Source organism: Herpailurus yagouaroundi, unplaced genomic scaffold, assembly GCF_014898765.1.
Source record: "Herpailurus yagouaroundi ecotype Mexico unplaced genomic scaffold, PumYag 194, whole genome shotgun sequence".
NCBI classification, from domain to species: Eukaryota; Metazoa; Chordata; class Mammalia; order Carnivora; family Felidae; genus Herpailurus; species Herpailurus yagouaroundi.
In genome coordinates, this window is record NW_024412425.1 from 333,264 (window position 1) to 357,648 (window position 24,385).

Below are 24,385 nucleotides of genomic sequence, written 5' to 3' on the forward strand. Positions count from 1 at the left end.
CTAGGAGGCGCTCCTTGTCTCGGGCCCAGCTCTCCGCCTCCTCCAGCTCCTGCAGCAGCGCCCACAGGCTCCGCGAGGCCTCCAGCTCCGCGCGCCGCCGCGCCGCCTGCTCCTGCAGCTCCGCCAGACAGCCGTGCACGTGGTTCACGCGGTTGCAGATGACCTGCGGATCGCAGGGCTGGTAGCCTGGGCCAGGAGAAGGGGAGGATCCCGGGTTGGGCACGGGCCAGGGGGCGCCCAAGGAAGGGAGGTACAGGCTACCTGTCCCGTCTGTCCTTTGCTAGGTAGGCATCATCAGGTGCCAGGTTGTGCGTCCCCTCCTCCAGGCAGCCTTCCCTGACATGCTGTGTGGAGCAGGAACCTTCTCTGGCTCCCCCAGGCTTCTCTCATCCCAGCCCTGCACCTCTGCCTGTGCCCCACGGTCACCATCCCTGCCTGCCCTGACCCCTCTGGCATGTCACTGCCTGTTCTGTCTCCCCCACTGGGCTGAGAGGCCCATGAAGGCAGGGTCTAGGGCTGTCTCCGTCACACTGTGTCCTCACCATTGCCTAGCACGGGGTGGAGCCCAGAGCAGTAACCTAATGAAAACGGCGACTTATTGACTGAATGATGTATAGAAACTAAGATTCAGAGAATCCTAGTATCTGTAAACTGTCTTTCCTTCAGAACTGGACCAAATGAAACGTCTCTATTTTCTTTTAATTAAAAAAAAATTTTAATGTTCATTTATTTTTGAGAGAGAGAGAGAGAGAGAGAGAGAGAGAGCAGGGGAGGGGCAGAGAGAGAGAGGGAGTCACAGATCCAAAGCAGACTCCAGGGCCCGAGCTGTCAGCACAGAGCCTGACTTGGGGCGCAAACTCACGAACTGCGAGATCATGACCTGAACAAAGTCGGGCGCTTAACCAACTGAGCCACCCAGGCGCCCCACTATTTTTTTAAATTTTATTTTAAGTAATCTCTACACCCAACCTGGGGCTCAAACTTACACCCCTGAGATCAAGAATCGCATGCCCTATCCACTGAGCCAGCTAGGCACCCAGATGTGTCTCTATCCTTAAGCCATTTTCTGGGTTCCCTCTCTCATCCTCTGTTGCCTTATCTCTTAACTTCAGTGATGACCTGAACTCCCATATTTCTTCAAATACTTCACCTTCCTCCTAGACTTCTGGTTTGTGACAAGAGAACTGTGAAATTAACTTAATGGCTGGCTGCCAATGTTGCTTTAATGGAATAGAATAGAATGACTAGAAAATATCAGGATGCCACTTGCGGGGTAAGGGGAAGTATTGTTTCATACAATGTGTGTGTGTGTGTGCGTGTGTGTGTGTGTGTGTGTGTGTGTGTGTGTGTGTGAACTGTGGGTCAGGAGGTAGACACATTTCTTACTGGGTCAAAACACTGCAAGAGACACTGCCCTAGATGGGATACACCATTTCTGGAATTCTGGACATTTGCTGAAATTGACCCAAATACCAAGGCATCCACCTGAATAATCAACAACAATAGGCATTCGTGTATCCAGACCTGACTCTGGCACAACGCCACCGTGGGGCAGTATCCTTATGAGCCCCATCTTACAGATGAAGAAACTGAGGCTCAGGGAAGGAAGCCACTTGCCCAGGATCAGCTAAGAAGTGGCAGATCAGGAGGCCACACTCTGGACCACTTATCAGGCATTGCTCCCTCCTGTCACCATGACAACATACATTAGCCTCTTTGCTGTTTTTGTGGTGCTGTTGGCCGCCACCAGGCACCAAGATCTCACAAGGAGAAGACAGAAGGAGCCTCCTGGGACAAACCTTCCCAAGAAGGAGAGGGTCTCAATGAGCCTGTCCTGGGGTTTGGATGTGGGTAAGCGGCTGAGCCAGGGTGGGCATGTCCCACTGGAGCTTGGAAGGAGACTTCAACATTTGACCCAGCCCATGAGGGTGAGAACCGCCCCCCTCCCCCTGCCCCAACACACACACCATCTTGCAAGCCAGATAGGCCTTGCCTTTTCTACTGATGCTTCCGGATTCCAAAGGGCTGTGGCTCCAGACACAGGAGTGAGACAGGCCAGCCCTAAACCCTCTGAGCTCTGCGGTTCTGGACCTTAGTTTCCTCATCAGCAAGAAAGCAAAAAAGCCGCCTTGTCAGCACTCACAGCTAGAGACACAGTTTCTCAGGACGCCAACTTCAGACAAGGTCACTCTGCGACCATGGTGGAATGGGATGGAAACAAGACCATTCCATAATCACGTCTGAGCACACACAAAAAAGAGGTCACTGGGCAAGCCACAGAAACTATCATCCAGCCCCTTCACCCAGCTAAGCTGAATGACTGCTACCAACTCCTGTTCCTCCCACTACCTGGATAAAAATGATTAAGATGGGGGGTGCCTGGGTGGCTCAGTCGGTTAAGTGTCCGACTTCGGCTCAGGTCATGATCTCGCGGTCTGTGAGTTCGAGCCCCGCATCGGGCTCTGTGCTGACTGCTCAGAGCCTGGAGCCTGTTTCACATTCTGTGTCTCCCTCTCTCTCTGACCCTCCCCCGTTCATGTTCTGTCTCTGTCTCAAAAATAAATAAACGTTAAAAAAAAAAATGATTAAGATGGGTGATCACCTAATTACTCCCACCTCCAGACAGTATCCAATCCGCAGCAAAAGACACTGCATAAATCATCCCCAAATCACCTAACACAAGCCCACATCCTATCACAAGCCCCTTCCTAACACCCTCCTACTGAGAAGCTCCATGGTTCTCCAGCGTGTGTGCAAAAAGCCAACAGACCCACCTTGGTTTGACAACAGGGGGATTCCTGGCGGTCTGTGGCTGGAAGGTATTGACATCAGTAAAATGAGAACCTTTATTAGAGCCAGTCTTGGTTTTTCCTATCAGCATCCATGCCCCCGATGCTGGTAATGGCTTTCCACCCTCCTCTTCTTCCTCCATTCCTGTCTTTGGAAACAGCCAACCCTACTCTTGGCCGTGGGCTGGGCATGTCACATAGATGTGGCCAGTTAGCTCAGTGCAGAGCCTGGGGTCACAATGCTTGGCTAAGCAGAGGGCATGGAACCCACAGTGGGCTAAAGAAAGCTTTCCTGGAATCTTTTGTCAGAAATATTGGGAGAAAGGGGCTTGTCTCCTGTTGGGTCCGCTAAGTTGCTAGGATGAATGACCCCAGATTTACACCACAAGGGAAGGAACTGCCCGGTAGTGACACAAACATAGAGACTACAGTCAGAGAGATAGAGTCTTAAAAGCATCATCAGATAATCCCTGGATCCAGCCATACCTGAAGCCAACCTTGCCTTTTCCTGGACACTTAAGTTACACTGGCCAAGATACGCCCCTTTTCTCCTTAAGCTAACTGAGTTGAGTTTCTATCATTTGCTGCCGAACAGGCCCTGACTATACATTACCTCACACGGTTTTTCATGGTATTCACTGAGATTTGGCTGTGAGGGGCTTAGCATAAAACAAGTACTCAATAGGGCCACCTGGGCGGCTCAGTTGTTAAACGTCTTTCTTCATCTCAGGTCATGATCTCACAGTTTGTGAGTTTGAGCCCCGCGTCGGGCTATGTGCTGATAGCTCAGAGCCTGGAGCCTGCTGCAGATTCTGTGTCTCCCTCTCTCTTTATCCCTCCCCTGCTGGTGCTCTGTCTCTGTCTCTGTCTCTCTCAAAAATAAAATAAACATTAAAAAAAAAAAAACCACAAGTGCTCAATAAATGTGAACTATTACTGCAGAATCTCAAAGCAGGAAGAAATCATGTGGTCTAACCTCCACCCAAGGCAATAATTTCCCCCATGATATTCCCTGATGGAGGGTGATCCTATTTTGTGCTTGGATGCCTCCAAAGACAAGGAGCTCACTCCTTCCTTCTGTCTCTTAGGGGTCATTCTGCTTCCATTAGCACCAGCCCTGGAAGTTTTCACCCCAATCCCCGACCCCAGACTCACCCTGCAACTGAGAGAAACGCAGGGCAGCAGCGTTGAGCGCCTCCACTCGCTCACTCTGAGCCGCAATGTCCCCCTCCAGCAGTCCATGCTTCTGCAACAGGTCCTCCGCCTCCACCAGGTGCTGCCCACATTCCCGGGACAGCAGCTGAGCCTAGAAGATGGGGCAGCCCTGAGCACCTTTTAGGCATTGGCCTCAGGCAGGCCCCGCCCCACATTGTCAGGCCCAGTCTTGTGCTCCTCCACCCCATCCCTTGAACTCGGATCTCTATCTCAATCTCCTTGTCTCCGTCAACATCTGGCTCTCTCTGGCTCCCTGTGTCTGTCCCCACATTCCTGCGCTCTGTCTCTGTCACAGCGCCACCCTCCCTCTGCTCTCTGCCGCCATCGCTCTCTCTGCCTCTGTCTTTCCTGTTTCCATCTCTCTCTGCTTCCTTCCTTCTTATCTCCATCTCTCCCTGCACCTGTATCTCCAGCCTGTCTCTCTCTTTCCCAAAAGGATTCCTTCTCTTATGTGTCTCTCTGTGGCTGCTTAGATTTCCATTGCCACCCTCGTGCCTGCTTCTCTAGTTTGATCTCTCTCTGATTTCCCCTTCTCTCTCTCAAACTGTCACCATCTTCCTGTGGCTTAATCTCTCTGTCTCTATCTGTCGCTAGCTCCCTCTGGCTCTGTATCTCTGTGGCTTTTTTTTTCTTTCTTCTCTTTTTTTTTTTTTTTTACATGTTTTTTAAATTTTATTTTTGAGAGAGAGACAGAGTGCAAGCAGCGGAGGGGCAGAGAGAGAGGGACACAGAATCTGAAGCAGGCTCCAGGCTCAGTGCAGGGCCTGACGCAGGGCTCGAACACATGGAGCGCGAAATCACGACCTGAGCCTTGGCCAGACGCCCACCCGACCAAGCCACTTCGGCGCCCCTCCTCTGTCTCTTCTTTGATCTTCCTTTCTCTGCCTCTCTCGGCGTCTTTCTGTCTCTTTCTCTTTGTCTCTCGTTCTCTTCCTCTTCCTGTCTCTCTCTCTGTCTCTCTCACCTCTTCCTGTCTCTCTCTCCGTCCCTCTCCGGCTCCCTGACAACCCGTTCGGTGTCTGTAGCCCTCCCTGCCCTCCCCGCACACCATGCCCACCCTTGACCCCCAGGGCCGGCCCCACCTGCATCTCCTCCATCCAGTCCACCATGTACACCATCTCCTGGAAGATCTTCTGCAGGGCCAGGTTCTGCTCGAGCCGCGTCCGCCGGGCACCTACCAGCCCGGTCAGCAGGGCCCACTGGCGCAGGACGCTGTCACGCTGGGCCGCCACGCGCCGGGCGTCGTAGTAACCTTCTGCCGCCAGGGCCTGGGCCAGCTCTGCCACGCCCTGCACCCGCTCTTCATAGGCTGCAATGTCCGCCTCGATGGCCTCGTGTTTCTTCATGGCTGCCTCCACCGCCGGCAGCTCGTACCCGAAGTTGTCCTGGGGCAGGGCAGGCCACAGATGCTCACCTGTTTCCTTTGCTATCCACCTTGACCCTGCTCCGCCATCCCCCGTAACCCTGGAGACCAGCCCCACCTTCCTGTTGCCCCGGAGACCAGCCCCGCTTTCTTCTGTTACCCTGGAGACCGGCTCCACACGGCTCCATTACATATCTAGCCTTAAACTTGTCACCCAGGAAACAGTCACCATCCTCCCATTGCCCTAGAGACGGGGGACCAGGCCTACCCTACCCTCTTACTTAGGAGACCAATTCTATCCTCCTGAGTTACCCCGGACACCAGCTACAACCTCCTTTGTCATTTAAGAGTCTAATTAAATACTCTCCCTATTTCTGATGAGCCTAATTTTGTCCTCTCTAGTTCCCCAGGGAGACCAACCTCACTCTCCTGTTACCTTGGAGATCAGGCCCGCCCCCCTCCCCCACCGCTCACTTAGGAGACCAGTTCTCCCTTCCCACCCTCATTTGCCACCTAGGAGATTAACCCAACACTTCTCTGTCACTCAGGAGACCGAGTCTCCCTCTCTGGTCCCAGGGCCACCAGCCCAGCATGCCTCCCTGCCCCCACCCCCACCTTTCACCCAGAGCCAAGTCCTGCACCCTGTACCTGGGAGACCAGGCGCTGGTTCTCATTCAGCCAGCTCTCCCTCATGGCCACCTTGTGGTCAAACCTCTGGGCCAAAAGTTCCAGCTTCTCCTGCCGGATCAGCTCAGCTCGCAGGGCGGCCTCCCGTTCGTGCTCTGCCTTCTCCAGCTGGCCCCATGCCTGGGGAGATGGGAGGAGGCCAGTCAGACCCCAACAACACCCCACAGTTCAATGGCCCTGGCTTCTCTGTCTGAGGTGGCCCCTAGCATTTACAGCACCTTTATGTAAACTGGAAAAAGATATTGCTCCTTCGTGACACTTTCCTGCTGGAAAACTGTCAGAATGAATATCCAGTCCACGACGTCTACAGTGTAAATGGCTCCCTTGAGCAGTGCACAACGTATACGACGCCACGGAGTAACCCTGCCGCTCCTCCACATGCTCGACCTCACCTTGTCGATATCCCAGATGCCACAGCCCTCCCGAGGCACAAAGAGGCGACGATTACAGGCACGCAGTTTGCTCTGGATGCTGAAGAGCAGCACCTCCAGGTTCCCCTTCTCCTGAAACCTGAAGGGGCTCGGGCTCAGGACCCCCACCTCCAGACCTCCACTTGCCGCCCTCCCTCCTGAGCTGGGCCTCACTTGACTGGCTTCTCCAGTGTGCAATAGGCCGTGAAAGCCTGAAGCTGCTGTTGCACCCCACTCAAAGAGTTGGCAAACTTCTGATTGCTGATGAGGCCCACGGTGCGATGGATCCAGGCCAGGAGCTCGGCCGCCAGCTCCTCATAGCGCTCGATGATCTTCCCCACCTCCAACACCTGGTCCAGGACCTGACCCAGCAAAGGAAGGTGGGGTCAGACTCGTCCCGGATGTGCCCCCAGGTGGTTCCCAAGCTCCCACCCACCCCATCCCTTGGATCCCCAAACCTTCCCGATCCGCTTCCCCTCCACGGCCAGAGCCTTCATCTTGGAGAAATAGTGGTAGAAAGAGACCACATAGGTGATGATGGACTTCTCATCTGGAGCCTCCATGTTCACATCTGGGGGTAAAGGAGAGCAGGGGAGAGCAGGACAGTGAGGGTGGAGGGAGGGAGAGCCCACTCTTACTAGCTGTGTGGCCTTGGGCAAGACAAGTAGCCTCTGCGCCTCAGTTTTGGTATCTGCCAAATGGGGATCTACCTCATGAGATTAAACAGTACTTGACACCTACAAACCACCAGAGAAATTATCCATAATTACTTCTTGAACACACCATTCTACCTTCCACCTCAGGGCCTTTGCACATGCTGTTTTCGCTAGGTAGAACAATGTTCCCTCTTCTGTATGCCTACCTCCCACTCATCCTTCAGGGCTCCACTCAGCTTATACTTCCTCAGATAAGCCTCCCTGTTCGCCCTGTGTAGAGTCGGTCACCCCTGTTACTCTTCCTCACGGCATCTTATCATTGCCTCCTGGAACTTATCATCTGCAATTAAATATTCATTTATGCAATCATGTCCTTATCTTGAGTTTGAGTTCCATGATGACAAAGGCTATGCCTGTCTTTTTTCCCATTGTTCTGGTCATGCCCAGCACACAGTAGGAGCTCAATAAATATTTACGAGGTGTATTTATTTATTTATTTTATAAGTAAATAAATGTATTTTATGTATGTATTTATTTATGAGGGCAGAGGTCAAGGGTGTGGGCTTTGGAGGAAACGTGTGCTTAAATCCCTGTTCAACCACTTACTCACTGCATGTCCTTAGGAAACAGACCTAACTTCTCTTCGCCTCAGTTTCCCCCATTGCAAGACTGAGGATTAGCACAGTGCCTGCCAAAAAGGAGCACTGTAAGTTTTAGAAAGAATAGTCTGGCACAGAGGAGAAACTCAGTAAATTCCAATTATCGTTTTGATGTGCCCACTGAATGCACAATATTACACTCAGCTCTTACTCCACCAGCTCATGGTTGGTGGAACAAATATCCACTAAACACCTACCATGTGCCAGACACAGAATATAGGTACCAGAAGTCCCATGTAGGGGCGCCTGGGTAGCTCAGTTGGTTAAGCGTCAGACCCTTGGTTTCAGCTCAGGTCACGATCTCACAGTTCGTGGGTTCAAGCCCTGCGTCGGGTTCTGCGCTGACAGCATGGAGCCTGCTTAGGATTCTCTCTCTCTGGCCCCCCCCCCCCCCCCAAGAAGTCCCACGTACTGGTTTTCAGTGTGACACTGGGCAAGTGACTTCACATCTCTGAGACTTCATTCCTATCACTTTAAAACAGGACGGATAAGGGGGCATCTGGGTGGCTCAGTCGGTTAAGCGTCCGACTTCAGCTCAGGTCATGATCTTGTGGTTTATGGATTTGAGCCCCTCGTCAGGCTCTGTGTCTCCCTCTCTCTCGGCCCCACCCCCACTCGTGCTCTGTCTCTCTCAAAAATAAATACATATTAAAAAAAAATTAAAACAGGATGGATAAGTTCTATCCATCCAGGTCAGTGTGAGGATAAAAGTGGGAAGTTTTGCTAAAATTCCCAGCCATGTGCGTGGCACAGAGCAGACTCTCAGAGAGAAGGAACAGCTGTTATTCTAGAGATTGGTGGGTCGGTGTTGGCATGGTCTGGGATTAGGAATGAGGCTGAAGTCAGGGGATAATGTTGGGGGTGGGGTTGGCTCTGGAGCTGGGACCGGAGTTAGGGAGGGAGAGGGGGTGGGCTTGGGGGAGCTGACTGGGCTTGGGGTTGGGAAGGGGATGAGGTCAAGTTGGAGGCAGGAATGGAGATGAGTCTGGGGCTGGAGACAGAGATGTGAAAGGAAGGGACTGGAAGATGGGGGCAAAGGGGATTAGAGGTGAAGAAGGGGAGGGGCTGGGTGGGAGCCAGGACTTAGAAGGACTCGGGTTTGGGACGGTGTTGCAGCAGGATGGAGAGGAGTTTGGGCTGGCATTGGGGTCGGGGGTCCCCCCAGGAGGAAGTCCCGCTGGGGTTGTGGGGGGCTCACCCTCAGGGTCCAGCAGACGTGTCAGCCCCAGGTGCTGCTCTGCCGTGCGGAAGGCTCTCTGCAGGTTGTAGTTGGCATTGGACTTGGTGAGTTTGCTGAAGTCCACGAGATCGGGCCTAGGCAGGGGCACAGAGCGGGCAGGCAGCAGGCAGGCTCCAGAGCCAGGGGGCGAGCGGGCAGAAAGACCTCCCGGCCTGAGCCCCACCCAAAGCCAGGGGCAGGAGGGGCACCGCCTCCCGAGGGGAAAGCTGTGTATGCTGGTGCACGTCTGTGCACTTATCCGTGGCCGTGAGTGCTGCGTGCGAATGAGTGGGACCGACTTGGCAATGCACACATCTACTTGGGTGCTTTGCTAAACAGTATTACGTAGCAGTTAGAAGTGTGAGGTCTACAGCTAGCCCACGCAGCTCAAACCCCAGCTCGGCCATTTCCTGGCTGGCTGTCACTCTGGGTAAGCTATTTTGTCTCTCTGTGCCTCGATTTTTTCATCTGTAAAATGGGGATGATAATAGCATCTGCCTCACAGGCTCACTGACTATTAAATGACTTATTGGAAAGCTCTTAGAACAATGCCAGGTATACAGAAAGCACTTAGTAAATGTTACCGTTGTTAGTATGACATGGGTACAGCTGGTGGGTTTCTCACTGTGTGGGGGGGACGGGTCTCCCTAAGTGTATGGGTGTGTATGTGACAGGCAGGGCTTGTGAACGAACATGTGTCCACAGCAGAAAAGGCTGGGTTCCACTCCGACCACACCAGAGCAAGTCCCTCCCAGGCTCCGGGCCTCAGTTTCCCTCATCTGTCATATGGACAGTCACGATGTGGGTTCAACTTGTCTGGATGCCCACCTTTCAGCCAATTCAGCGCCAGGCCCTGGGGTGTGAAATGTGGGTGCACAGGGAGCCGGAAGGGGGGCTCTGCGGCTTGCCTTGAGGAAGGACCACCATGCACACACCAGAGAAGACCATCCATGGGGGGTGAGCTCTCCACCCTGGAGGCATCGAAGCATCAGGCACATGCTGATGTGTATGTGCATGAGTATGTGTGTGTCTACGCAGCTGCACGAGGGACGTGTGTTTCCACGTGTACACAGACTATGGGGCCTGGACAGGTTTCTGTGCAGGTGTGTGCCTCGTGTAAGTGTGAAGGGATGGGTCCTTGCGTCTCTGCGTGCCACCTACATGCATATGTGTACAGGTGTGTACCCAAGGGACATGGGGGAGGGGGAAGGGCAGGGCCAGGCTGCCCCAGGCCACGTGGTACCTGTGCCGGTGAATGAGCGCGTTGAAGGCCAAGCCGTCCCGCCAGCTGGTGGTGAAATTCTGGATGTTTACCTCAGGGTAACTGGCAGCGTGGAAGGGAGAGACAGAGGCAGAAATGGAGACAGTCAGGAGGGAAGAGGGAGGGAAGGAGAGAAGAAGGGAGAGAGAGAGAGACATAGATGGATGGTGGGGGGGTAGATAGATGATATGATAGATGGATGGAAAGATAGAAAGATAGATAGATAGATAGATAGATAGATAGATAGACAGAAAGAAAGAAAGAAAGAAAGAAAGAAAGAAAGAAAGAAAGAAAGAAAGAAAGAAAGAAAGGGGCAAGGAGACAGAAAAAGAGAGACGGAGAGAAAGCAAGATACAGACAGAGATGGAGAAAGAAAGGAGGAAAGGGAGGAGACAAGAAGGGAGAGAGAAGGGGGAGGGAGAGACAGGAACAAGGAAAAGCAGGCATAGAGGTAAAGATAGACACATGGAAAGACAGAGAGTGTTGCAAGACAGCCGGCCAGCCCCGGAAGGCTGAGCATCAGAGAAAGCCCAGCACTGTTTTCTGAGGAGCCCAAGTTCTAAATTTGAACCAGGCCTTCCAGATTCTTACACGGGTTTATTTGTCAAGGTCAGAAGAGTGGACGTATTTTATTTACCAGTTCGTTAACTTCAAATGTAACATTCTGACACGGAGGACTTGGGCGGTCCCTTGCACTCTTGTCCCAGAAGGGACCCTCAAGATCAGGCTAGGGCCCCACCCGCCCAGTGCGGGCGCAGGGTGGGGGGTGCACTTACCCAGCTGTCTTCATCTGACACCACAGGAGCAGTGCGTCCTTGGCGGAGCGTGTCTCTCTGTTGTCCTCAGTCTCAATTTTGATTACTTGAATCTGTGAGGATATAAAACATGGCTGCTGGGACCCAGAGGGGTTGTGCCTGGGACCTGCCGGTGGGGCACTGGCTACCAGGGACAAAGGGGATGGGAGGGGCGGCTTCGGGCTGGGGTTGGGGGTTCAGGAGCGTGAGGGTGGGATCTGGAGTGGACCGGGACATCCACAACTGGGGGAGGAGGAGGCTGCAGACTAGGGTCTCATTTTCCAGGGAAGTCTCCATACTTTGGCATCTGGGCCACTTCTCTGATCCAAACCACCATCATTTCCCCCTGGGCTAGTGCAATCACCTCCAGGCTGGCCTCCCTGCTCCTGACCCCACAGTCTGTTCTCCTCATGGCAGAGAGGGACCCTGTGAGCACCCAGATCAGATCACATGTTTCCCATCCTCTGGACTTTCCGTGGGTCCATCTCATTCACGGTAAAAGTAAATTTCCCCTCGTCATGCCTCTGACCTCCTCTTCAGCAGCCCACTCTGCTCCAGAGACCTGCTATCCTCTTCACTGAATCACCAGCACCTTCCCACCTCAGGGCCTTTGCACTGCTTGTTCCTTCCCTCAGGGGCCCACATGGTTCCACCCCAATTTCAGGTCTTTTCTCACAGATCACCTCTGTGAGGCCTTCACCAACCACTTGATTTTAAATCACAGTATGTGTACTCAAATTTCACATCCTCCTTTTCTACCATACCTGTTATTTATTCATCTGGTGTACTGTCTCCCCATTGCGGACTGAACTGTGTCTCCCCCAAAATTCATAAGTTGAAGCTCTAACCCCCAACTGTGACTGTATTTGGAGATCGGGCCTTTAAGGAGGTAATTAAGTTTAAATGAGGTCATAGGGTAGGTCCCCAAAATGATTGGTGTCCTTATAAAAAAAAAAAAAAAAAAAGGAAGAGATCCTAGGGACGTGCGCACACAGGGAAAAAGCCATGTGAGGACACAGAGAGAAGATGGCTACTTGCAAGCTGAGAGAGGCCTCAGGAGGAACTGATCAGGAGGAGCTTGATCTTGAACTTCCAGCTTGTAGAACTTGAGAAAATAAATTTCTGTTGTTTAAGCCACTCCGAGTGTGGTATTTTGTTACAGCAGCCCTAAAAGACTAATGCACTCACTAACTTATTAAAGCTCTGGGACCACAGGATGTTTGTTTTGTATTCTGCAGTATCACACTTAGTAGGTGTTCAATGATGTCCTCAGTGACCCAGAATCTAAAGCAGGTTCAAGAGCCCCGGATGGGTGTTGGAGACTTAGGTCCTGGACTCAAGAGCTGAGTTTGGCATTTGGGTTCCGAGGGAGAAAACTAGGTTCCAAAGAGGTGCCAGCCCCTGGTGCAGGGCTCCAGCTGCCAGCAGGGATCCCGCCCCCCGCCCCCCAGTCTCATTCCTTGATTTTGTACTGGCAACGCCCATATCTGTCTCCAGCCCCCACCCCTTCCTTGAGCTCTATTCCCATGATCCAGTGGACTCCTAAATGCTCCCCCTGATGTTTTAGATATCAGATTCCTCATCACCATCACATCCCACACTGTCCCTCAAATCTGCTCCTCCTTCAAATCTGTCCCTGGGTGACCCCACTTTATCCCCCCTGGTCCTGAGCCTTGAATGTTGGCCTGGACACCTCCCTCCCTCCCCTTCCCCTGCCCATTCCCATTACAGGGCATCTTTCCTATCTCCCTCCCTCTGCACTTCCCTCTGGCCCCACCCTGGTCCAACTCCAGTCTCTGCCCTGGGCTCCCAGCCCCCAATTTTGGCAATCACCCCCAATGCAGAGGGATCTGTCCAAATCTGATGATGTTGGGGTGCCTGGGTGGCTCAGTCAGTTAAGAGACCAACTCTGGCTCAGGTCGTGATGTCATAGTTTGTGGGTTCGAGCCCCGGGCTCTGTGCTGACAGCTCAGAGCCTGGAGCTGCTTTGGATTCTGTGTCTCCCTCTCTCTCTGCCCCTCCCCTGTTCGTGCTCTCTCTCTCTCTCTCTCTCTCTCTCAAAACTAAATAAACATTTAAAATAAATAAATAAATAAATCTGATGATGTCTATCCTTTTGATAAAAATCTCTAATTTCTCCCCATCTCAAACAGAATAAAATCAAAACTGCTAATCACAGATCACCTAGGCCCTGTCAACTCCTCTGACCTCATCTCCTCCCTGGCTCCCCCTTGTCTCCTATTCTCTAGACATACTGGTTTTTCTGGACCTCCAACATTTCAGCTCCTTCCCACCTCCCTCAGGGCCTTTGCATCCTGGCTGTGCCTCCTGTTTGGAATGCTTTCTCCCTTCATCTTACGTCATGCAGCCATCAGCTTCTCAGAGAGTCCTTCTCTGACCACCAAGTCTAAAATCTCAACACTGTCAACCTGATATTTTGCATTCTTTTTACTGCCTTATCATAATCTATTCTTGGGCGCCTGGCTGGCTCAATCCATTGAGGTTCTGACTCTTGATTTTGGCTCAGGTCATTATCTCAGGTTTGTGAGCTCCAGCCCCGAATCAGGTTCCTCACTGACATTGCAGAGCCTGCTTGAGATTCTCTCTCTCCCTCTCTCTGCCCCTCCCCACTCATGCTCTCAAAAATAAACTTAAAAAATATATTAAAAATAACCTATTCTTTTCTGCATAGCTCTTACCTAGAGTTATCCACTTCTCATACATCTCTTGTCTATGTATTTACGGGTTTGTTTATTGTCTGTCTCCCTCACGACAATGTAAGCTCCATAAAGGCAGAAAATGTGTCGATTTTGTTTCTGAACTGAAACAAAATTGACTGGATTTGAATTCCAGCTCTACTATCCAGCTGTGTGACCTTGAGCATATTACTTGCCTCTCTGGGCTTCAGTTGCCTCCCTGGTAAAATATAATAAATAGTATCTACCTTATGGGGTTGTATGTATTTGGGGTTGTATGTATATTGTATGTATATGGGGTCGTGTGTATTAAATGCCAAGTGCTTAGAACAGTGCCTGGAACAGGGTGAAAAATATATAAATGATCACAGTGGTGGTGGTGATAATGATTATTACTTTTATCATAATTTTCATCCCCACCACTTGGAATAGGGTTCCTGGATCATAGTAGGAAAATTTTTGGAATGAATGAATGAATGAATGAATGAGCAGATGACTGGGTGGCGGAAGCCCTCCTAAGGCCACACCTTGGGAGGGTGGGCTGGGCAGGGGTCACTTGGGGATCACCTGGAAGCGCAGGATGATGGTCCAGACTAGCCCCAGGGTCAGCCGGTGGTTCCCGTCCACAATGTCATGCGAGCCCACGTTTTCCAGGTGCACGCGCTGCTCCTTCAGGAACTGCAGCGCCTTGTCCACGTTTTCCAGCGAGTGGATCCTCATGCGACCTCGCGTGGGTCTTGGCTAGAGTGGCAGGGGCGTTGGGAGGTGGAGGACCTGGCCAAGGGCCCTGTGCCCTCGGCCTCCTACCAACGAGGTCAGCCCCCCATAGCCACGCCCCCTGGATGTCCAAACCCAGGCCACGCCCCTTCAGTCTTCTCAAAGACCAAGGACGTCTTTGCCCCTTCCAGCCAGACCCTTTCAAGAGCCTGTTTCCTTCCTGGATTATTCTAGTTCCTGTCCCCACCCTTTCTTTATACTGAAGTCCCACATCCAACCTGATGGCCACCTTTTATCCAGAAGCCTCAGCAACCTACCGGTAACCACACTCCTGTCCCCTGCCTTTGACCTCTGTTCTAGGCCCCCCAGGTTTGGCCCCTGGCCACGCCCCTCACTGCCTCCCGTTCAGGCTTCGGCCTAGAGCCACGCCCATTGGCCTAGAGCCACGCCCATTCCCCTAGGTCTCCGCGGGTTTGCAGCACTATTACTTCCAATGTTTCTGTTCTATAGCCATGCCCCGCAGGACTTCGGAGCTCCAGGCTCTGGTCCTTTAATGAACCTCTAGCTCCTCAGAATCCCACCCTTTGTGGTGAAGCCTCATCCAAGCCCAGATACACAACTGCAATACGGGGCGCCAGGGTGGCTCAGTGGGTTAAGCATGGGACTCCTGGTTTCCGCTCAGGTCATGATCTCGTTCCTCGTGGGTTCAAGCCCCGCATCGGGCTCTGCTCTGACAGTGCAGAGCCTGCTTGGGATTCTCCCTCTCTCCCTTTCTCTCTCTGCCTCTCCCCTGCTCATGCTCTCTCTCTGTGTCTCAAAAATAAACTTAAAAAAAAAAAAACAAACACAACAGCAACTCATAAAAACAAGCCAGACCCATTCCAGAGTTCTGTCTGGTTACCCAGATTTCCACAACCTAAGCCTCCCCTTCCGATGACAACTGCACCTTCATCCACAGACCCTGCAACAGGGTCCTGCCCCTATTTTACGGCCAAGCCTCTTGCTACCGCACTACCCAGGCCAGTCGCTTCTAATAAAGCCCCTCCCTTCTCCAATTGCCCCACCCCTTCCCACGGAGCTTCTCCCCACCACAAGCCCAGAGTCCGCTGGATCCCCGGCCTTCACCTTCGGCAGAGCCTAGCTTCCGTTCCCAGCCACGCCCCCACGCTGCTCACGCCCAAGCCCCACTTCCGGCCATAGACCCACCCACCTGAGCAAAGAGGCCGCTCACCCATCGGGCTCTTCCAGGACACACCACACGTCGGTTAGCCAGGCCCTGTCGTAGCCCAGCCCGGAATCCCGGGGCCGCCCCCTTCCCCCAGGCCCGCAGGCCCCCTCACCAGCTGCTCCCCGGACAGCACTTCCAGGAGCCGCGTGAGCACAAAGCCGTCCCGGAGGTCGGCATACAGGTCCCCGATGTGGCAGCCGACGCGGGCGAGATGCGAGTTCACCCACTTGGTGAAGGTCTTCTTCTGCACGGCCTCGCGCTCATCTGAAGGACAGGCTCTGATGAGCCCCCGCGCCCCCAGCACCTCTCCCCTTGCAGCTTCTCCGCAGCCCCTCACTCCGGGCCAAACCCTGTTTCGGCCTAGCTCTGCAACAATCAGGGCTTCGCACAAGCGGCTCCTCCTACCTGGGACGCCCGGCCCACCCTTTGCTGCCCGCCTGGAGACGCGTCCTTGAAAGCTTTCCTGAGCCATCGCTTCCACAGGAAGCCTTCCCTGATTCCCACCCCAGCCGGCCCTATTCATTCGCTCCCTACATACTGGGGCATCTACTATGTGCCTCCGCACTCTTCTTGGCTCTGAGTACAGACAGAGGCCTTCCCTCCCAGAGCTCAGTTTAGTGGGGCACAGATAATACACTAGGGAGCTAGAGAAGGTTAAGGAGAGGGCGGGAGGGAATGAGAGCTGTGTTTCAGGAAGACCTCTTGGCTGCTGTGGAGAGGGTGGGTCAGAGAGGGCGAGAATGACAGCCCAGGGCAGGGAGACTGGGGAAGCGACTCTCGAAAGAGCGGACCAGCCGCACCAGGGCAGAAGCTGGGAATGGGAGAAGGGGACACACCAGGGATAGTTACAGATGAAAAAAAAATAATAATAATAATAAGACTTGGGTGTGACGGGTTGTGGGGGGTGAAGGGGAAGGAATATGCTAGAACGAATGCCCCTGAGGAAAAGAACTGAGTCACAGACACCCTCAAGCGGTAGCCCAACGGCCAGCTACAACCTGCATTTCCCACACCCCTAGGGAGCAGAGTGCCCACGTGACTGCCATCGGAGGGAGGGTGCGGGGGGGAGGGGGGAGGGGTGCAGGGTGGGGGCGAGGTGTCAGAACAATGTGGGCAACTACTGCGGCAGTTACTTACAAAGGCATTGCTAACTCTCTCCTACAACGTTTTTATTTCATTTTATTTTTTTTAGTAACAGCTTAGAATGAGCTATAATTCACCTACTATCAAATTCACCCTTTCAAAGCGTAACTTCGGTGACTTTTAGTATAGTCACAGGGTTGTGCAACCCACACCACCATCTGATATCAGAACATTTTCATCCCTCCAAGGCAAAACCTTGCGCCCTTTAGCAGTCACTCCCCATTCCCCCTTCTCCCAGCCCTGGGACACTATGAATCTCTTTTCTGTCTCTCCGGATTTACCTATGCTGGACATCTCATATAAATAGAATCACACAATATATGACCTTTTGGGTGTCTGGCTTCTTTCACTTAGCATCATGTTTTCAAGGTACATCCATGCCATCACATATATCAGTACTTTATTTCTTTTTTATGGCTAAATAATATTCCATTCTGTGGCTCTCCTACATTTTACTCCTCTATTCATCAACGGATGGACATTGGGGTTGTTTCCACTTTGTGGCTATTATGAATAACGCGACTATGAACATTCAAGTACATACAAGTCCTTGTGTGGACACATGTTTTCAGTTATCTTGAGTATATACGCAGGAGTGAAATGGTTGGGTCCTATGGTAACTCTACATTTAAACTTTTTTTTTTTAAGTTTATTTTTGAGAGAGAGAGAGAGAGAGAGAGAGAGAGAGAGAGAGGCAGCGAGCAAGCCTGAGCAGGAGAAGGGCAGAGAGAGAGGGAGAGAGAGAATCCTAAGCAGGCTCCAAGCTGTCAGAGCAGAGCCCGACGTGAGCCTCAACCCACAGACCGTGAGATCATGCATGACCTGAGCCGAAATCAAGAGTCAGATGTTCAGCCGACTGAGCCACCCAGGTGTCCTTACATTTAGCCTTTTGAGGAACTGCCAGACTGTTTTCTAAAGTGGCTGTGCCATTTTACATTCCCACCGGCAATGTACGAGGGTTCCGGTGTCCCCACATCCTCACCACCACTTGTTATTTTCCATTTGATCACGGCCATTCTAGTGGTATAAAATGGTCTCTCACTGTGCTTTTGATTTGCATTTCCCTGATGACTAATGATGTTGAGCATCTTTTCATGTGTTCATTGCCCACGTGTGTATCTTCTTTGGAGAAACATCTATGCAAATCCCTTCCCCGTCTCAGTTGGGTTAGTCTTTTTTATCATCTGTAGTTTCTTTGCAACTTCGTGTAAATCTATAATTATTTCATAATTTAAAGTGTTATCAAAACAGGCGGTGCCCGGGTGGCTCAGTCTGTTGGGCGACCAACTCTTGATTTCAGCCCAGTCAGTTAAGCCTCTGACTCTTGATAGGTCATGGGATCGATCCCCGCGTTGGGCTCCTCACTGAGCATGCAGCCTGCTTAAGATTCTCTCTTTCTCTCTCTCTCTCTCTCTCTCTCTCTCTCTCTCTCTCTCTCCCCCCCCCCCGCCCCTCTCCCCACCTCCCCCACTCTCTGGCTCTCTAAAAAATAAATTAAAAAATAAAATAAAGTGTTACCAAAACAGGAAACTACTGCCTGGCCTTCCTTTCTCTTCTCCCAGCTTCCACAAGCTTGAGCACAAGGTCCACAGGGCACAGGATAGAAAGACCTGGAACCCACGCTGATAGCTTGGAGCAGAGCCTCCCTGCCCACCAGGCTGCCCATCTCAGGATTATCTAGGAGGGAGAAATGAGCTCCTATCTCCTTTAAGTCACTGCATTGCGGGGTCTGTCTCTTGCAACAGCTCAGCCTTCACAGTATGGTTAGCATTTCATTATTAAAGAACTTCATTGTTGCACTTCTAAGTTCCCTAGTCATGCAGTAATCAAGATTTGCATAGCCAGTCTATTTCCCCTTTTAACCATTTGACAGCTCTCAATTTCTTTTACCATAACATTTACCTTTTGTAATACTATTTTTTTTTTAATTAAGTAAACTCTGCCCCCAATGTGGGGCTCAAACTCCCGACCCCAAGATCAAGAGTCGCATGCTCCACCCACTTAGCCAGCCGGGCGCCCCTTTCGTAATATTATTTTTTTAAATTTTTTTTTTCGACGTTTATTTATTTTTGGGACAGAGAGAGACAGAGCATGAACGGGGGAGGGGCAGAGAGAGAGGGAGACACAGAATTGGAAACAGGCTCCAGGCTCTGAGCCATCAGCCCAGAGCCCAACGCGGGGCTCGAACTCACGGACCGCGAGATCGTGACCTGGCTGAAGTCGGACGCTTAACCGACTGCGCCACCCAGGCGCCCCTCGTAATATTATTAAATATCGCATTTGACTCTGGCAGTAGAAAATATGCACTGTAGAGCGCGTGGGTGGCGCAGTCGGTTAAGCGTCCGACCTCGGCTCAGGTCATGATCTCGCGGTTTGTGAGTTCGAGCCCCGCGTCGGGCTCTGCGCTGACAGTGCGGAGCCTGCTTGGGATCCTCTCTCTCCCTCTATGTCAGCCCTTCCCCCACTCATACCTTGTCTCTCTCTCAAAATAAATGAATAAAACATAAATAAATAAATAAATAAATAAATAAATAAATAAATAAATAAAAATAAATAGGGGCACCTGGGTGGCTCAGTTAGTTAAGCTTTTGACTTCGTCTCAGGTCATGATCTCACGGTTTGTGGGTTCGAGCCTCACGTCGGGCTCTGTGCTGATGGCTCGGAACCTGGAGCCTGTTTTGGATTCTGTGTCTCCCTCTCTCTCTGCCCTTCCCCTGCTCACACTCTGTCTCTCCCTCTCAAAAAATAAACATTAAAAAAAATTTTTTTTAAGAAAATATGCAATGCTGGAAAATATCCACTGACTGACCTGTATTTTTTTTTTTTACATTAAACTAGATGTTGAAAGTTTACCTCTAATTTGAAAGTGAGTATGCAGAAACTAATAGTAAATTCACATGAAAGATCTTGTTTGTTTAAATGTGGGTTTTGTGCTGTGTGGATAGGATGGGGACCCGTGTGAGCACCTGACCATCGATCACACACGAAGAAGGGATCACAGAATGGACGCTGACTCGAATATTTGGTTATTTTGCCTTCTAGTGGCCGGTGCCTGAACCAAATGGCAGATTTGAGCGAATGCTGAAGCCAAAGTGGAACTTCTGTGCATCCCCAGCATGGTGCCAGAATGGGGACAATTGCATTCAGTCCTGCCTCCATTGATAACATGCTGTTTGACTTCGAGTGGCCATTTCTCTCCTTTGGGCCTCCATTTCCCCCATTTGCAAAATAAGGGGTTTGGACTAGATCAATGGACTCTGAGTGTTTGGGAACTCGTGCTTGGAAGACAGGGATCCACGAGAATATTGTCTTATTTTGTAATCTCATTTTGCTGGTACCAAAAGAAAATTAATAGAAACACATCCTGGCCCATCCGGATGATGACCTCATAAAGCACAATACCGTGAGATATTGGGTTTTGTGATTGCAAATCCTGTTAGCATGGGGACGCCTGGGTGGCTCAGTCGGTTAAGCATCCGACCTCGGCTCAGGTCATGATCTTGCGGTTTGTGAGTTCAAGTCTCCTGCTGGGCTCTGTGCCAACATCTCAGAGCCTGGAACCTGCTTTGAATTCTCTCTCTCTCTCTCTCTCTCTCTCTCTCTGCCCCTCCCCTGCTTGCATTCTCTGTCTCTCTCAAAAATAAATAAACATTAAAAAAATAAAAATAAAACAAATCCTGTTAGCCTGATTGGGGGTCCAGAACTGAAATGCCCGCAGAGGTCTGGCAGGCTCTGAAAAGGAGAAACCTAGGCCCTCTTAAAAGGGGCAGTGGCCACACAGCACCTGTGCATGGAGCCTCCTAGCAATGAAAGCCCACTGTTGCCATGTCATTTGATGTTCCACAAGGAGCCCCAAACCTGCATTTTTAAAGATAAAATCTCCTTATTTTCATTTTTAAAAGTTTTTTTAAGTTTATTTATTTATTTTGAGAGAGAACGAATATGAGGAGGGGAGGAGCAGAGAGAGGGGGAGAGAGAGAATCAAAAGCAAGCCCTGTACTGTCAGTGCAGAGCCTGATGTGGGGCTTGAACTCATGAACCGTGAGATCATGCCCTGAGCTGAAATCAAGAGTCAGATTGAGTGGCTTAACCGATTGAGCCACTCAGGTGCCCCCAAATCTCCCTACTTTTAAATGCTGGCAACTGATTTATGTCTGTATAAAACACACTGGAGGGGCGAGTCTGGGTGGCTCAGTCAGTTAAGCCTCTGACTCTTGATTTTGGCTCAGGTCATGATCTCAAGGTTTGTGAGTTCAAGTTCTGCACTGGGCTCTACTCTGACATCTTGGTGCCTGCTTAGGATTCTCTCTCTCTCTCTCTCTCTCTCTCTCTCTCTCTGCCCCTCCCCCCGCCAAGAAGTAAATAAATATTTAGAAAAAAACTACAATGGGGGTGAAACCAGATATGTCCCAGAGTGCCACTTCTGACCTAAGATGACACTGAATGTTTACTGTGTTGGTGAGTGTATTCGGTTACCTCGTAGTGTCTTCCGTGTACCCTGAGGCCACCTCTACTGTCCTGCCTGTGCTCTGAGCCCAGGGAGACCATCACTGCTGACTGTCTCAAAAGGGTTCCCCCGGCCCTCAAAGGTCTCAGACTTCCAGTTGGGTTGGGCTAAGAGGAGAAAGGAAGGGCTGAGGAATATATTCCCTCCCTGCCTGACCAGCTTTCAGCAGCGCCTGGTTCCTCTTTCTACAATCCCCGGCGTGTGAGGCCTCTGTCCCCCTCACTGCTCCCTGCCCCCATCCCTGAGTGTCCACTGACTTTGTAAGTGCCTGTAGCCCTGGCCACACCTCTGTAATTAGTCCCTTCATTAAGCTCCCCTCAATTTTACCCCCTTGAGGGAGCCATCTGCTTCCTGCCGAGACTCTAGCTGGCACCCATACCTCTGGGCTGTCAAGACTCCAAGCCAAATGACAACTGTCCTACCTCTGCCATTGTGCTCATATGGAGTTACCATTTAGGTATTCTTCTCCTCTGTGCTAATCACTAGCGCAAGCAAAACACATTTCCTCGGAATAAGACTTCAGGGGCGCCTGGGTGACTCAGTTGGCTAAGCGTCCGACTTTACCTCAGGGTTCGTCATCTTGTGCCTCTGTCTCCCTCGCTCTGCCCCTTCTTCCTGCCCCCCGCCCCCCCCGCACTCGCGTGTGCTCTTTCTCTCTCAAAGATAAATGTTTAAAATCAATAAATATATAAAAAAATAAAAAAAGAATAAGACTTCAATTTACTCATCTCTTTAATACATTGAAACTTTCACGGAGCTGAGGAACCACTATTCTCTTGTCCATTATTGGTTAAGGAGAAAGGATATAGAGAGACTTAGTATGTCACCAGTTTGGCTACTGGTCTGGGAAAAGTTAAGGAGCCGGAAAATACCAGTAGTAATGGAAAGGTGGGGACATCCTAACCTTCCGTGTCTCCTGGTGGGAGTTACAGACTAGGGCAGTCCTCTGGGCAGCAATCTGAGTCTAAATAAATTCGAGCACACCCCCATAACACAGCAGTGCTTATGTCCCATAAACTTTTCCACACTGGTTTATAAGGAGCATATATGAGGATGTTCAATGCAATGCAATTTGGGGGGCAAGGGGCAGAGGTAGGTTGGGGGTTGTATAGGGCTGTCAGATTTATGACAAAGTGAAATTGCAGATCGGTAGGGAAAAGAAAGTCTTTTCCATAAACGGAGCTGAGTCAACCTGCTACCCAAAAGTGGCAAAAAACAAACAAACAAAAAAAAACCCTGACCCCCCACTATACACAGTAATAGAAATATCATTTGGCTTCTAAATCTAAATGTGAAAGGAATAAATAAGACTCTTAGAAGAAAATACCAAAAAACATCTCCCTGACCTTGAAGTAGGCGAAGATTCTTTTTTCCTAGAGAGCATTTCCTCTTTTGTTTGTTTGTTTGTTTGTTTGTTTTTTAAGTCTATTAATTTATTTTGACAGAGACAGAAGGCACAGGGGAGGGAGAGAGAGAGAATCCCAAGCAGGCTCTGCATGGTCAGTGCAGAGCCCCATGCTGGGCTTGAACTCACCAACCAGGAGATCATGACCTGAACCGAAGTCGGACACCTAACCGACTGAGCCACCTCATCACCTCCCGGCCAAGATTTCTTCAACAAGACAACAAATGCGAGCCACATAGGAAATATGTACTAATTATCAAATTAGACTACATTTAAATTAAGAAATACCGTTCATCAAGAGGCAACATTAAAAGAGTAAAAAGACAAGCCACACAGTGGGAGAAAATATTCACAACACATACATCTGACAAAGGACTGGGACCCAGAATATGCAAGAACTCCTACAAAACAATCAGAAAAAGGCAGGAAAATTAATGTGCAAACGGGCAAGGGACTTGAATGGGCATGGCACAGGAGGCTATCCAAATAGTGAATAAGCAGATGAAAAGGTGCTCTACCTCATTAGTTGTTATTAGTCATCAGGAAAATGTGAATTAAAACCACAATAGAATGCACACCCATCAGAATAGCTAAAATTAAAAAGATTGACCACACTAGGGGCTGGATGTATAGTAACTGAATCCCTCGTACACTGCTGGTGGGAATGTGAAATGTTACAAATCGGCAGTTTCCACTAAAGTTAGATATACACCTACCCTATGACCCAACACTTTCTTTCGCTCGATGTGGGTGTAAGTCACCAAAAATGAGTGCTTACGCTCACCAAAAACAGGTACGAGGAAGCTTAAAGCAGCGATAGTTTGTAATAGTTTGAAATACTAGTAATTACTGGCTTGTAATAGTCTAGCTTGTGCTGGCCCTAAACCAGAAGCAACCCAAATGCTCACCAACAGGTGAATGGGAAAAATTCGCCGTATTCACACTATGGAATACGATACAGCAACGAGAAGGAGCACCCTACAAGTACGTGTAGACAGGGATGAGTCTCACAAGCACAGTGTTGACTGAAGAAAGCCAGACACAAAGGGGTACATCCTTCAGGGCTCTATTTTTACGAAGTTCAAATAGCAGGAAAACAAATGTACGCTGTTAGAAGTTAGGCCAGTGTTTACTCTAGGGAAGTAGTGAGAGAGGTAGCCTTAGGGGGGCGGGCTTCTCTGGGGCCGTTACATTCCGCTTCCTTATCTGGGGACTGGTTACCACACGCTGCTCATTGGTGGAAATGCTGGGGACTCACGATTTATCTGCATTTTTATGTGCATATAATACTTTAATAAACAGTTAAAGTATGATATAAATGCCCACTAATTAGCAATGCACATTTTGTAAAATCATTGACCCACAAAGATAAGAATTTGCATTAAAACTATCAGAATGGGGAGCGTCTGGGTGGCTCAGTCAGTTAAGCATCCAACTTCAGCTCAGGTCATGATCTCACGGTTCGTGAGTTCGAGCCCCGCGTCAGGCTCTGTGCTGACAGCTCAGAGCCTGGAGCTTGCTTTGGATTCTGTGTCTTCCTCTCTCTCTGTCCCTCCCCTGCTCACACTCTGTCTCTCTCTCCCAAACAAAACAAAACAAAACAAAACAAAACAAAACAAAACAAAACAAAACAAAA

The 24,385-nt window shown here is 50.6% G+C and overlaps 1 protein-coding gene across 1 annotated transcript in view; it reads right to left on the bottom strand.

Moving 5' to 3' along the window:
* Nucleotides 1-24,385, bottom strand: part of SPTBN4 (spectrin beta, non-erythrocytic 4) — a 75,747-nt gene that overhangs the window by 44,398 nt on the left and 6,964 nt on the right. Inside the window, exons 3-14 of the mRNA XM_040445792.1 lie at nt 15,807-15,958; nt 14,317-14,490; nt 11,036-11,127; nt 10,242-10,322; nt 8,978-9,093; nt 6,923-7,035; nt 6,639-6,826; nt 6,447-6,564; nt 6,016-6,174; nt 5,087-5,389; nt 3,945-4,095; nt 3-186 (exon numbers count right to left, since the gene is read on the bottom strand). Coding sequence (XP_040301726.1) covers nt 3-186; nt 3,945-4,095; nt 5,087-5,389; nt 6,016-6,174; nt 6,447-6,564; nt 6,639-6,826; nt 6,923-7,035; nt 8,978-9,093; nt 10,242-10,322; nt 11,036-11,127; nt 14,317-14,490; nt 15,807-15,958 — 1,831 coding nt within the window. The remainder of the gene's footprint in view (nt 1-2; nt 187-3,944; nt 4,096-5,086; nt 5,390-6,015; nt 6,175-6,446; nt 6,565-6,638; nt 6,827-6,922; nt 7,036-8,977; nt 9,094-10,241; nt 10,323-11,035; nt 11,128-14,316; nt 14,491-15,806; nt 15,959-24,385) is intronic.